Below are 14,573 nucleotides of genomic sequence, written 5' to 3'. Positions count from 1 at the left end.
AATATCGACAAAGATTTTCGCACATCTGTAATGGAACCGCAGCTCATTCTTGCATTATGTCAGCGTCTGTCGTGTTACCAGTGTGTGACTGTGCGTGTCTAATTACAAGCTAACCTCTATTCGGGACTCCATCACCCCCCACTGACTCTCTCTCTTTCTGCAGCAGGGATCAGTGGCAGTGAATGAGCAGCTCGCTGTGTAGCTGATAACACGAGCAGGACAGAAGGTCGGAGTCGTTTATCCCTGATGCATCTGAGGTTTTGCATGAACAAAACAAGGAAGTTATATCTGAGGAACACATCTGGAAAGGATTTACAAGATTGATTCCCTGCATCAAAATGTGCGTCTGAAACCGGCCCAACACTGGAAGAAAAGTGAATTTAACAGATATCAAATCAAAAACGGTGAGAATAAAATAATTTATTTAACTTTGTGTGTGCGTATGCAACGCTCTCTAGCTGAAATGTATTTTTTGTAAGTAATTTGAACATCAGTAATATTGCAAATTGCAGAATAATAAATTTCCTGGCTGGACCAGGGGAAGTAGTCCCGGGCCTGAGTTTTTGGGGCCCCCAAAAATCGATTGATTGATTGATTGATTTTCACAAATAATTGTTTTACTACTAAAGGATAAATCGTGATTAATCGTTATTAATTGATTTAAATAATTGTCAACTAAGTGGCATATTCTCAGCTTCACCTTTTAGACAATAAAATATTTATTTTCTCATTTTAAAAAGGAATTTATTTGTTTATATTCATTTTTAATGTATTTCTAACATTGTTGAAGAAGGCTTAAGTTGTTAAATTAAAAATTAATAATTAAATGAAATGATTTTTAAAAAATAATCCAGTAAATTATTTAATAGTAGCGGTTATTGATTGAATAATTAATTACTAAAATAATTGTTTTGCAGCCCTATACTTTACATAAAACTTATTGACCCATATCAATTCAACTTTTTTAATAATGTTATTTGTAACATTAACATCATATAATTGCTTATATGAACAATACAATAACTTAAAACAATAAAATTGAAAATGATAAAGTTATAACACATTTTTGGGAACAATATGTGGAAATCTGCCACACGTTTTTCAGATGATTTTTTGTTGTAACTTTCCTTGAATTCAAGAGTTTATTTGGTATTTGGTAAAGTGTATGACTTGTGTTTAGACAAAAGGCTTCACCCAAATAATGCTTTTTAAGACTGCTATCCCCAATACTGACCCAAAGTATGTAAACTATTGAATTCAAGGAAAGTTACGAAAACAATCTCTAAAAAAGTTATCACTAAGTTTTTACATTGAGGTAATAGAAATAATTTAAAACAAGAGAAGCTTGTTCGGATTTATCTTCAGGCAATGAGAAAAAAACGTGTGCGTCTTTTATTCGCTGTATATAAATATCTGGTTTTAGTTATAGATGTATGCGCTAACATGAGTCTCATTGTGCACAGAGATTGTTGGCTCCGTGTCAGAGTACAGGAAGGATTCTCAGATGGTTCAGACATTAGGTTTTGTGTTTTTTTCTCAAATGGCTGATTGCACTGGTCTGACTTCAATAGTTTTTTTAGGTGCTATATTGAGAAATCAGGTCACATTTTCTACCAAATTGGTCACATGCTGGACAGCTGATTACCAAGAGCACCTCCTTTAAAAAATACCAGTCACTAAGTCACTTAAACTGGCTTTAATAAACGTTAAATTAATAATTTTTGATTACTTAGCATAATGTTGATATAAAATATTGATTTATTTCTTTGCTTTTTTATTTTTTCACACATTCCAAGGGCAGCAATAATAATGGAGAATCTTCTGAATGTATTTATTTCTCTTTTTCCCCATTATGGCTTTTTGCCAATCCTTTCCATTAGGGATTCCCTGAAGTCCCTGAACCTACAGCATTTGGATCAATATTTCAAAGCCCCATTAAACAAAAGAGTAACCCAATATTTTCAAAATTTAACAGTTAGAATGGACTTTTTACTTTCCATGTTTTATTTGTTATAGCCCATATATGTCTGAGTTATATTTGGTCAAGCTAACTCAACATATTGTGAAAATAATCCATCACTTCTAAGTGTGTGATAAATTAAAGTAAAAGTAAAAAAGGGTGGTTACTGAATAAATAAAAAACATACTTTGTGGTGTACTTAAAATGTATATACTGTATATGTTAATCAGCTTTTTAATCCAAGTTTTTACAATTTTCCATGACAAACGTCCAGAATAATTAGTCATATTTATTAAAGTTTCGGACAGCTTTGGCCTCAGTGACACAACCAAGAACAATTTGAGAATAACTTTAGCTAAAAACGAACGTAGCAACCAGTGCAGGAAGTTCAAACACACATCAGCCAAATTCACAGCTGAACCAAAGTTTGACTCAGTCAGTTCACCTGAGTCTTAGTACTTTATTCTAAATGTTTTTTTAAAAAAGTTTTGGTAGATGAATGTTAAATAATATTAAATAATTAGTTTGTGTTTTGGAGGAAAAGAGTGCAGAAATCTAGCCAGAATAAATCAGAGTAAGAACTGAAATTGAAGTTATTAAGCTGCTTTTATGTAAACATTTTTCACCCGGCAGTTAATGCATAAACTGAGACGAGACATGAAAATTTAAAAGCCTCTGGAAATATTATATGTATTGCTTTGCATTTAAACTTTTCTAATAACTGTTTATAATCTTCACATCTCTTTCTGCTGCTGTGTTTTAATTTTAGAGTCTAACATCTGATATGTGTTCACAAACAGGGCATGACTGCACCCAACCTTTGTCCCAGACCTCTGCAGGGGTAATTAGCCGCTGAAATATTGATGGGAGGGTGTAAGTGGAACACAGAGGGGCATTTTGTTTAGATATGTGTGTGCCGGGCATGTGTTTCGAAGAATGAGATTTTACACTGTTTAACTTTATAATATCATGTAAAAAGATTAAAAACCAGCAGGAGATTTGCTGTTGGGTAACGTTCTGCTTGTCACGACACTTTTAAATGTGACAATTTTGTATAAAAACAACGTAGTATTTTTTCTATGCTGCTTACGCGTGGAAAAACTGCAAAAAGCTGAAAAAAATTACAAATTACACAATATGAAACAAACAAGTTCAACTTTACAACAGAGTTTCAATTAAACAGCTTTGGAAAAGTAATTTTGACCAGAAAATATTACAAGGTTAATAAACTAAACAATTAAAACTCTTTACGTTCAGTTAAATGTAATACAAAATGCTTTGCAGGGGCTAAAATATTCAACTATAGGAAAATAAAATGATTATTATTGTTGGACATAAGGAAATTACATAAAATGTCCATGTGAACAATAAAGTGATATAAAATGTTCAGGAGAAATACTACAAAATATACTTTAACAGTACATAAAGATATAACTCGGTTACATTTAATGTACCGTATTTTCCGCACTATAAGACGCACCTTCAATGAATGGCCTATTTTGAAACTTTTTTCATATATAAGGTGTTATATTATTAAATGTATTATCAAACTTTATTAACAAACCAGCGTTCTGACAACTATCCCAGCATGCACCGCACACTTCTTCTACGGGGGAAAATGAAGTCGGCGGTTGCTTACCGTATTGCTAGACCTGTTGTGGCTCAATATTGGTCCATATATAAGGCGCACTGCCGGCTTTTGAGGAAATTGAAGGTTTTTAGGTGCCTTATAGTGCGGAAAATACGGTACAATAAATTCTTAATAATTACTGAAATATTATTAACGGTATTTAAAACTAATTGAAAATGCAAATTATGCAATGAAAAATCAAATGTAAGATTTGATAAATGGATGTATATTAAATAAAATAACTTAAAATACAGACAAAAATAAGAGTTTAAGTAAAATCCAGGCTAAGAGGACTGATTTCTGAATCACTGTGCATGGTGGAGGAGGAGTGGTGATCAGGGCTTGTTTTGCAACCACCGGACCTGGACTGGTGGTCATTATCATAAAGTCCATAAACTGGAGCAGAATCCGTCTGAAACTGGGTCTTAAAGCAGAATGATCCAAATCCTTTCATGATTCATTCTTTGCTTTTTTATCTTCCAAAATGTTTGCGCTTTAAGGCAGCCATGATTACAAACTCTTCTTCTTTGGTGACTTTCATCATTTCCGGTTTTGCGACAAAAACAAACAAACAAAACAGTTTCTTTTACTTTGTTTTTAAATGAAGTCATACAGATAGTTATTTCTGAGAGTTTTATTGTTATTTGTGGATCCTTGCTGTGTCATTTGAATGTTTATTAAGCTCTCGGCACATCATTTTCCTCCCGTAATTCACTGTGAAAAGCACCGTCGCTCTTCGGAGCATCAGGGCTGAAATGTGATGCGGAGGGACGTATTTAAGTTTTGTCAGCTGTTTGTACGACAGCTGTAACTGAAGCTGCTTTGCCTCCAAAAACAGCAGCTAGAACACAAAGGCTGACAAGGCTGAGACGTCACAGCTGCCACGCGTCGAAAAGTCAAACGTTCAGACCTCATGGATCATGAGCAGAGGATGAATAATTTACACAGGCTACGGCTAATTCCTGTACACAAACACACGCATGATGTAAAAAAATCAGGCCAAGCTTTATTATTTTTTAAATCAACGTGTGTGCGTTGGAAAACAGTTAATATATACATATATTTCTGTTATTCTCCTTTTAAGGGTCATCTGATGTCCAGTCCAGAGGACAGAAACCAGAACCATGGTTATTTTACAGCAGGTAAACGCGCACCAGCCACACCTGAATAAACCTGCAGGGAACTTAAAACATTAATCCATAAATGTTTACATCAAATCTGCTATATTGCAAGAGGAGGAAGTATCCTTGTTGTCACATTAAAATAAATTGCATTTATTGCATTTTATAGGGATTTTATGTGATAGAAAAATATAAAGGTACATTTTCATTCTTTTAATAATTAAAAATCTGGAAAGTGTGGCTTGCTTTTATTTTTAACACCTTTGTATGAAAGCATTTAACTGCCAGAAACTTTCAGGCTCAGTATCTCATTATTACGAGATACAAACTTATCAAAATGACAAACTTGTTCCTTATAACCAAAGGAGTTTTATATCTTGATAAAACAAGAAAGTTTCTCATTAGCTTGTCATTTTAACAAGACAAGTTTTATATCTTATTATGAGAAACGTTCACGTTATAGCAAAATATAAAAGCTGTTGAAACGAGAAACTTTCTTGTTATAACAGACAAGTTTTATATCTTTATAGGTTTACAAGTTCCTCATTTGTTTCTCATTTCAGTGAGAAGTTTTATATCTTGCTATGTCAAACTTTTATACATTATAATGAGATCCAAAACTTGTTAGAATAAGACACTTTTTTGTTATAACAAGATGGATTACATACCTTGTTAAAACGAGAAAGTTTCTCATTCTAACGATGAATTTCATATGAACATAAGCAGTTGGTTGCACTAGATTTTATTTAGCGGTAGCAGAGTGAAGTGGGCTGAATTCAAATGGACTTTTCATCATTTCATTTTTGTGTAAATCCATAAATGATGCTTCTTTTGATGGGGATGAATGCTGAATGCTTGCTTGTGTGCGTGTAAAGTCCTGTGCTGTCGGCTTCTCTGTGCTGCTTGTTGAACTCGTCTGCTTTTCTGATCCACTAATGAGCGCTGACAGCATTTGCCCCTGCAGCGGGGGAGCCGAGGGGGCGGCCTAATAAAACAAACAAACTGACACAGTTAGCTCAGTTTGTTTCTTTACACACAAATTGATCCAAACTGTACAGCTGCAGGAGGAAAGGTGTGTTTTATAAACGCTTCTAAGCTTTTATTTTTACAACTCTCACGGTGCTGGAGGTTTTGGATGCTGAAAAACTTTCCTGAAAATCTTGGATATTTAAACTTGGGACCAACTTTTAAGTGAAAAACAATCAGCCTTTAGTTTCCACTTCTGATGGTGGAAACAGTGAGGTAAGGATGGCTGTGAGAATGAATCCGATTGGATCTGACTGGCCTCTGGAGGGCTGGGATCCAAACTTGCGCCGCCTCAGCTACAGATACAACACGCTCATCCAGGTAACGTCCACTCTTGATGTGGGATTTTTAAAAGTCAGGCTCCACCTGCAAATATCTTTACATTTAGCTACCAAGTAAGATGTGGTTGCTATCATAATGAACGATATTGACTTTTTTCTAGCGTTACATCGTACAAAGTTATTCCCTCATCAAAAACACACCTGGAGTGTTGCTTTAATTTTTCATGCTTGTTTGAGAAATTCTTTAATCTCCATGGCAACCATTCAGCTGGACAAAACGCCTCGGTGGCCCCGCCTTCAAGACGCAGCTCCTCCCCCTTCAGCTTCTTCAAACTAGCCAGCAGCAATTAGCAACCACCTGGTGGAACTGCGCACCAGCTGAACTCATTATACAAACTACTTCTCGGTGAAATGCTGGTAAAAATGCTGTTAAAGGGTTAATAGAGGAGCCATGTTGTGAGGACTTCCTGAAGGTGGAGTTTCAGAAAGAGAAGGAATTTTTAAAGAGACAGTGACCCAATTTTAAGGCGTTAAATTGCAATGTAAAATTTCTTATAATTCATATTCGATATTTATTGAATTTTTTCAGCAATTGTGGTTAACAGAGCTACTTGATTGTGCTATAAAATGACAGTGTGTGGCTGGAAAACGCATAATACTGCAATACCTGCTTTTTATCATATTTTATATTTGGCTAGGCATCAGACTACTCAACAATCAGTATTAATTGTTATTAAATGCATCATTAATAACAAAGCAGCTGGTCATACCTTATTGAGAGAAAATACAGCTCTTAATGCTAGAATACAATCTTATATAAATTCATTGCTCTTAACAAAAAGGGGAAATACTTATTTGGGATAATCAAAATGGGAGCATGTTTATTTCTCTGATAGGACAGGCATGAATGCATAAGAGAAAATAATATAATAGCATTTAGGATAATAAATATATCCACTATTTACATGTTAATGTATACTTGTGCTTTTTCAATTTATTTTACTTGAGTAACAAGTATTTTTTTTCAAGCTAAGTTACATTATTACCACCAGAGGGCAGACTAGCCTGCTGAAAGCATCTTGAGGTTTTATAGATTTTGGTTCTGAACTACTTTCTTTAGGCCTTTGACACTTAGCTAAAATTACAGGTGTTAACTTCCAATATGACACCTTTATGCACTTTTAAATATGCTGATATTATCAAATTTAGAAATGTTAAGTTGCAAAATCCTTTAAAGTTTGCATCAAGAAGCACAATTGGAAGACCGAAGGTGAACTGGTGAACATATTTTACCATTTATCTCTCATTTATCTCTCTCTTGAGGTAAAAATAAAACGCATTGTTCTGTGTTTTATATTTTGTTTCTGCTTATTCACTGGAGCAGAAACAAAAGCCTCCCTGTCTGTGTTTTCATCGCTGAGTTCATTTCAGGAGAATAATCAGAGCAGTTATCTTGTCACCATATCTCAGCCTGTGAACTTTGGTTTTATGTGATCCATCTAAATGCAAATAAGGTTTATCCCCCATCTGCATTTGCTATTTTGCTCATTAATGGTCTCACTATACTTGTAGAGGATGATGCATCACTTCAGGGTCACACAATTGAAAAATTCAGTTAATAAAACGCTGGATGTATTCCTAGTGAGACGAAAATTACCATAAGAGCATGTTAAAGTACAGCCTTTACAGTGTGAGCGGATATGAGAAACTGAAAATTACCATGGTTGTCAACCTGCTTCCGTTTTTAAGAGGGAAACAAATAATGTGATCGGAAACTGGAAGTTTTAATCATTCTTCATGGTTACATTCTCCAGATAGTTTATAATCATATCTATTTAAAAAAATAGGTCTGCGTCACATTTACGTTGTTTTCAACAGCAAAAAAGAAAACATATTTTAAAAATAAATCTGCACGTGGACCTCCGTTGCACTTGAAGCTAATTTAGGCTAATTTGTTGTTTTACTTTGCATATAAAACACCATAAAATATATTTTTTATAGACAAAACAACATATAAGTCATTCAAAATGCTCTAAAAATAGTTTTATGTTTTCGATGCATTTTCATATTTTATATCCAGTAAGCTAAGGGCTAGAGGAAGTAAGGTTACAACGCAACGTCTGCGCATGCGCGTGATGAAAGCTAGCTTTACTGATCGTCGACTCGCCAACTGTCCCAACAGCCGGACCGCTTGAGGAGAAAATGACACATTAGCGAGGTTACCTTTATTTAATACGTTACGTTTTCTTTTTTCTATTACAAATTGTCGTTAACTTTACAAGAAGCATCAACTGAAAAATAAGTTCAAGCTTCGTTTGCTGCTAACGTCATGACGTTCACGGACCGTTGTTTTTTTTTTTACACGCGCCCATTAGTTACGCTTAAATATTTATTGTTTTCAAGGTGTTACTTTAATATGTGATTTTGTGTTTTAATTAGTTTATTTGGAATGTGTAGACTAACTGAAAGGTCATTAAATGTTGCTAACTTGGAGTGTTAGCTGTTTGACCACGTTCAGGCCTCTGCTAATGCACATTTGTGAGTGAGGTGCACTTTCAAAATCACCTAACAAGTAATATAATTACTTAATGTATTTATTTTTTAGCCTAAAGTGTTTGAAAATCTAACAAAATATTTTTTATTTGTTTGGTATGTTTTTGTAAAGTGTATTTTGTGTGTTCAATTTGCATGGAGGTGCAGAGCTGCAATTTTGGCTCTTGTCCACTAGAGGCTGCTGTAGCAGTTACAAATCTACCCTGTCAGCTTTGACTTTACACCAAAGAAACTGAAATGTTGAGAACAATTTCAGATATTTACAAGAAAAAAAAACGAATAATCTGTGATGAATACTTTAGAATTTTTGATGATTAAAATAATAAATGTACAGTATTACAACTGATAGCCCTGAACATTAGAAATTTGTAAAAGAAAAACTTATCAGAAAAATCTCAGAAGTTTACTAACATTATAAAGGCAGACATTGTGACAAAAAATGGCAGAAGTCTTTTAATATCGAGTTGTAAAAGGTCCTGAATCTACCACTAATATGAGGATTTCCTCATTTTACCACCTCTAGTAAAGGACCTCTGTGACTTTTAGTCACAAATATCTGACTTTATTTTGTCAGGAAATTTCACATTGTATAATTACGCTTTTTAATAATGCCAATTTTTTATTGTTGCAAATCAGGATTATAACTTTTTGACTATTTGATGTCTGTCGTTTTACAGAGAAACATTTATAAATATACCCTACTGAAAACAATGTCTTTTTGTCATACATGTTTGTGCTCTTATAAATTTTTGATGGTTTATAAGAATCTATTTATGTTAGCTTTAGCTTTAAAATAATGACAACACACGGGTCTCTTAACATAAGCTCTGGATTTCAGAATAATGTTTTCTCCTGCAGGGTTAACAATAGTTACCACACCGGTGCCTACTTAGCTACTTTAAAAAGATCCAGATATGTAAGAATGAACAAAGGTATTTTTAGTAATTTTTGGTGACTAAAAACAACTAATGCCTTATTTTTATTACATGAGCTCATCCATGCCGTAGGGAAGGTTATTTTTTGTCATTCAGTTTAAAAGCTGTTAGACCTTTAAAAGCTTCCAGTTGACACCTGAACCATTCCTACATTCAGATAAGGATTGTAGAAGTATAAAAGTATTGGTTGTGATGATAAAAAAATTCTGACCTGTTTAAATATGTGAATCATAAAAGAAAGTCTGACATAAACAGAAATATAAAGCAGCTCTCAGAGACGCCTGACAGATCCTGAATGTTGCATAATTTAGCGTGTGGCTTCTGATAGTTTGCCATTAGCCTTGGTACTAGGAGCTAACTCTGTCTCATGCTCTGTGTGTGTGTGTGTGTGTGTGTGTGTTTGCATGCATTATGGTGTAACAGGTGCATGCTGGTGTAATGTTCAGGCGGCTCAGTTTGCCAGACAGAGTTTTTACTTAATTAAAGCGACATGGATGCAACACAAACTCCAACACTTATACTACCACTCCACACCCTGACACAATAACACACTTATCCAGAGTCACAGCTCACAACTCGGCTCAAAAACATCTTAATTTATCACTTCGATCTGTTTCAGACTGAAATCCCTCCTGTTGTCATGAGATAAGTTGCTTCCTCCAGGATAAGACGAAGTTATATAAACATTAAATATTGGTGTTGACGTCCAGTTTTTAGAGAATTCAGCTGCAGAGTAATCAAACACCGAAGGAGGAAGTGACATCTTGTTGCCACGGGCAACAGGGGACTCTGTGTGGAGGCGAGGTCAGCAAAGAGTTGCTATGTTGAACAAGAGGGAGGATGTGAGCAGCAGGACTAAAACAAACTTCTAAAAACTTTTTTTTTTTACTTTAATCAGAATCTTTCTAAAAGAAACAAGAAGATCCAAAGATTTTTGTGACCTTTTTACGTTCTAAAATATCTCCTACTGGAACTATTTAAAAAAATGTTTTGTTACTTAAGTTGTCTTTATTGTTTTAACGTGAGACTTGGATCTTTTATTGCGTAAACATGTGATGATGAGCTGATGCGCCACAAATAATTTTCATTTTTTAGATGCGAGGAAGATTCAGAGTGAATTCAGCTTCTGTCTGGAGGGGAAGACGGTTTATTCTGGAAATTTGTTTTTTTGCACGTGAGGATGTACAAGCGTCGGGATTATGTGGAGCTTTATGAGAAGGATCAGGCAAAATGGGCGCTGGTGCGAAATGTCAACACTGTGACAAAACCCAGTACTCTGCTGCCGGTACGCTTCAAGTCTGTGTGTGTGTGTGTGTGTGTGTGTGTTTAGGACATTAAGATAATTTCTCATTTTTTCAAGAATAGTTCTTCCTGTTTGGACCAAAGCCTGATCCTGAATAAATGCTAAGATACGGCGAGTCCTTTGAGTTTAAGCTTTTGTATTTTATATGTTGAATTTGTTTCTCATAATCTGATTGTATTAACTTATTTTTCATCAAACTAGATGCTTTTGATTTTATCTGTGTCGGGATATTTTCAGGTGTTAAATGAGGTCAAAAAAGTTACTGATTTCATGTTGCACAACTGCTTGTTTAAAATAAGTACATCTGGTTTTCTTTCCCTCAACCATAATTATACATCTGGGAACTTTAAGTTTTCAGCATCTCATGATTTACTGGTTCTGTTATTTATAAACCTGATCAAGTTCCTAGCAGATCCTGGAGCTGGAGTTTGAGGCTCTGCTTTAGGAGGAGAAATAAAGAGTTGACTTGTTGAGCTGTGGGAATGTTGCTCTTACCGTTTGCTTTGTCTTCTTCCTGCACCAAAATGCAGGAAGTTTAGGACGTTTTTCAATAACTAGTAACACACAGCAAGTTCTAAATTATCTCAGGGAGTGCTTTTGGAAAAACAAAACAGTTTGATTGTAGATGAGGATTGTACTGAAAACTTTTGCTCCACCTCCAGAGCTGCTTATACTGAATCATCAAATGTTTTTATTTAATTTATATTTCTTTAATAACATGATGGGTTCCCAAAAGCCTTAAAGGCTCATCTAGCTCCTACGCTGGAAAAACACAAAATCTTACCAGATATTTTTGGTTTAGTTTCTAGTGCAAATATTTAAGACAAAACTAACTTGCAAGAAACTATTCAGAAAGATTTGAGATTGTTTTAAGTCAATAATTCTTTATTTATAAAAAATACTAGTTCCACTGGCAGTTTGTTTCATTCATGATATTTTTTACATGTTATAAGTTAAATAATTTGCTAGTGGAACTAACAATTTATTTTATTAATGTTAATGAATTTTTAATTTAAACAAGCTCATATATTTTGCTGAATAGTTACTTAGTTTTATTTCAAGTGTTCAATGTTTTTGCACTATAAAATGGACCAAAATTACTTGGTAAGATTTTGTTTTTTTTAAAGGGGTTGTCTGCATCTTTGCAGTGCAAAGAAACATTTTTACCTCCATTCAGAGCTGCACACATTATACACCTTTTGAAAATAACAACTTCTTGTTTTTGATGAATTTGTTGTAATTTTTAGAGACACCGTCTTTTTTTTGTTTGCAAAAAGAAGATGGATACATTGTCTTCCATAGGATGTTGATATTTGTGGAAAATTATGCAAAACAGCAAATCCAAACCCTGCATGTTGGTGGTGTTATTTAAAAACATCAGTTGCTCTTTTTTTTAATCATCTTACTCAGAGTTATAACGAGTCAGACTCCTGACCTTGCTAATGAAATTATATTTGTTTTTGCTGCTAATCGGTATTAGAAAGTAGTGATGAAATACTGCATACCTGTAATTAAGTAAATAAGGATTAAGAAACTTTCAGCTGGAGTCGACGTATTGACTCTGGGCAGTTTTAAATAACTGTGACATTTTGTTTTGCTCCCTGTGCAGGGTGACTACGTCTGGTTGGACCTGAAGACCGGTCGAGAGTTTGAAGTTCCCATCGGCGCCGTGGTCAAACTGTGCGACTCCGGACAGATCCAGGTGTTGGACGATGAAGGAAACGTGAGTCCCGAAACGTGTGAAACTCACTGCAGCCAGAGAAACACTTGGACGTGTTGTTCCAGTTGTTCTCTTTACTTTAAGACAGAACATTTTTACCTGCAGTCGTAGTGAAGAGAAACATGACTTTGTATTTATTTATTTATTAATAAATGAAGACAGATTGGACTAAAACTCAAATTCAAAAACTTTTTTTTGCTTGATCAAAATAAAATTTTATTTATTTTCCACTGAAGACCTGTTTGTTTTTCTAATATATGTTTATGGATAATTAGTATTAGTTTTAACAGTATAGTGAGGAATAAATTGTAATAAACCAAATAATTAGCCATTCATAAATGTTTGAGAAAATAGTCACAAAAAATTCACAAAAAGTATTGATACTTGTATTATACCAATTCACTATTTCAAAAACATGCAGATTTTAATTCTTGAAGTTTTAGTTGTTGTTTTTTTTAACCTTTTTTTATTTCTTATTTTTCAGGTTTTAATAAAATTTCTGGCTAATTTCACTCATTTCCCAAACAGATCTGATTCTGATCAAAAACAAATGACGTAACTGAGGACATTGTCTGGTTCTTATATGATTGTAAAGGGAATATTAAGTAGTTCTGCTGTAATTTTAATAGTTTTAATTTTGAACCCAAGCAATATGGTCTTATGAATTACTTGTATTTGTGCACAAATTAATTTTATAAATCTTAAACAATTCCACATTTGATTTTATTTCATTTTTTTTTTTTACTAAAAATGCCTTATTTTATAAAAGTAGATTTAGAGTGTTCATTTTAAAAAGATAAAACCTGATAAAAAAAAATACTTAATTTTCTTCTTGACACTAAATTTAGTGAAAAATGTGAAGTTCTATTTAGTATCTTTTATTTCCTTTCTAAATTTTTTACGTGATTCATATTATTATCATGTGTTTTTTGACATTACATTGTTTTTGACATTTTTGCTCAGCCTAAAATGTTCAATGCAATGCCAAGCTGGAAAAACATCAGCAATGACCAGAGAAAAGGAGCTAAGAGTCCCACACTCAGTCAGCTTGTTAAAATCATCAGTTTTAACCTGTAACTCAAATATTCCTTCACCTTCAGGAACACTGGATCTCGCCACAGAACGCCACCAACATCAAGCCGATGCACCCCACCTCCATCCACGGAGTGGAGGACATGATCCGGCTGGGAGATCTGAACGAGGCCGGGATTCTCCGCAACCTGCTCATCAGATACAGAGAGAAGCTCATATATGTGAGTGTCACTGAGCGGTTCTGGCCGAAAATATCCAGAACCCCTGAGTTACCAAACTCATCTTTAGTTTCTGCTGTCTGAACCGTCATGTTGCAAGTTATTTGACTTTTACGGCATTAACTCGAGACAGCGTCCTGTCACGATAAATTTTCCCAGGAGTTATTGCGATAAATGATAGTATTGCTGTTTTGAGACTATTTTATACTCATACAATGGTAATAGCATGAAGAACTCATTATCAAAACATATACCAATAAACCTTTTAATCAAAATTTAACTCTGAAACTGGAAGACATTTTAAATATCCAAAATAGATAAAACAACAAATTAAATGAATTATAAAAAAGGGCTATTTGAGGCCAAAACACCAAACTGTCATCCAGTTTTTGGTAGAAAAAGACAGAAAAGTGTAAGATCATAAAACTTGCAAATGGAAATAATTGAGTTTGTTTTAATTTATCATATGATTAATTGATTATTCCTTACAGGCCTGGTGAGACATGCGTCATAATTATGGACTAGAAAAAGCCAGACATGATAAAGTTTTGTCTGACAATTATAATTATGAAATGATGAAAGATGTTTGTGTCAGTGAATCACAATCCCTCCACTCCTGACTGAATCCACTCTTCTAATAAAAACAGCTGAGAGCCGTTACATACTGGAGCGAGCTGCCTTCTGACATCACACTGATTAGTGACTGTTGGATCTATTTGTTTATATTTTATAAGTTTATAGGTTATAGATTTCCAGGCCTAACAGTGACCCTAAAATGTTTTTAAAGAAGCTTA

At 34.2% G+C, this 14,573-nt stretch overlaps 1 protein-coding gene across 9 annotated transcripts in view; it reads left to right on the top strand.

The window, feature by feature from the left end:
* Window positions 1-14,573, top strand: part of myo7aa (myosin VIIAa) — a 54,069-nt gene continuing 39,496 nt past the window's right edge. For 3 of the 9 annotated variants that reach the window (XM_008426494.2, XM_017308050.1, XM_017308048.1), the window contains exons 1-5: window positions 1-90; window positions 167-404; window positions 4,675-4,732; window positions 12,419-12,532; window positions 13,630-13,782. In XM_008426494.2, coding sequence (XP_008424716.1) covers window positions 4,715-4,732; window positions 12,419-12,532; window positions 13,630-13,782 — 285 coding nt within the window. In that variant the 5' untranslated portion in view covers window positions 1-90; window positions 167-404; window positions 4,675-4,714. Of the gene's footprint in view, window positions 91-163; window positions 405-4,674; window positions 4,733-5,796; window positions 6,059-8,152; window positions 8,237-10,540; window positions 10,792-12,418; window positions 12,533-13,629; window positions 13,783-14,573 lie in introns of those variants that run through there. The other 6 variants (XM_017308046.1, XM_017308047.1, XM_017308044.1 and 3 more) reach the window with 4 other exon arrangements.

Source organism: Poecilia reticulata, linkage group LG13 (assembly GCF_000633615.1).
Source record: "Poecilia reticulata strain Guanapo linkage group LG13, Guppy_female_1.0+MT, whole genome shotgun sequence".
Classification (NCBI taxonomy): Eukaryota; Metazoa; Chordata; class Actinopteri; order Cyprinodontiformes; family Poeciliidae; genus Poecilia; species Poecilia reticulata.
The sequence above is the reverse complement of the archived record's forward strand: the minus strand, read 5'-3'. Positions and strand labels throughout refer to the sequence as shown.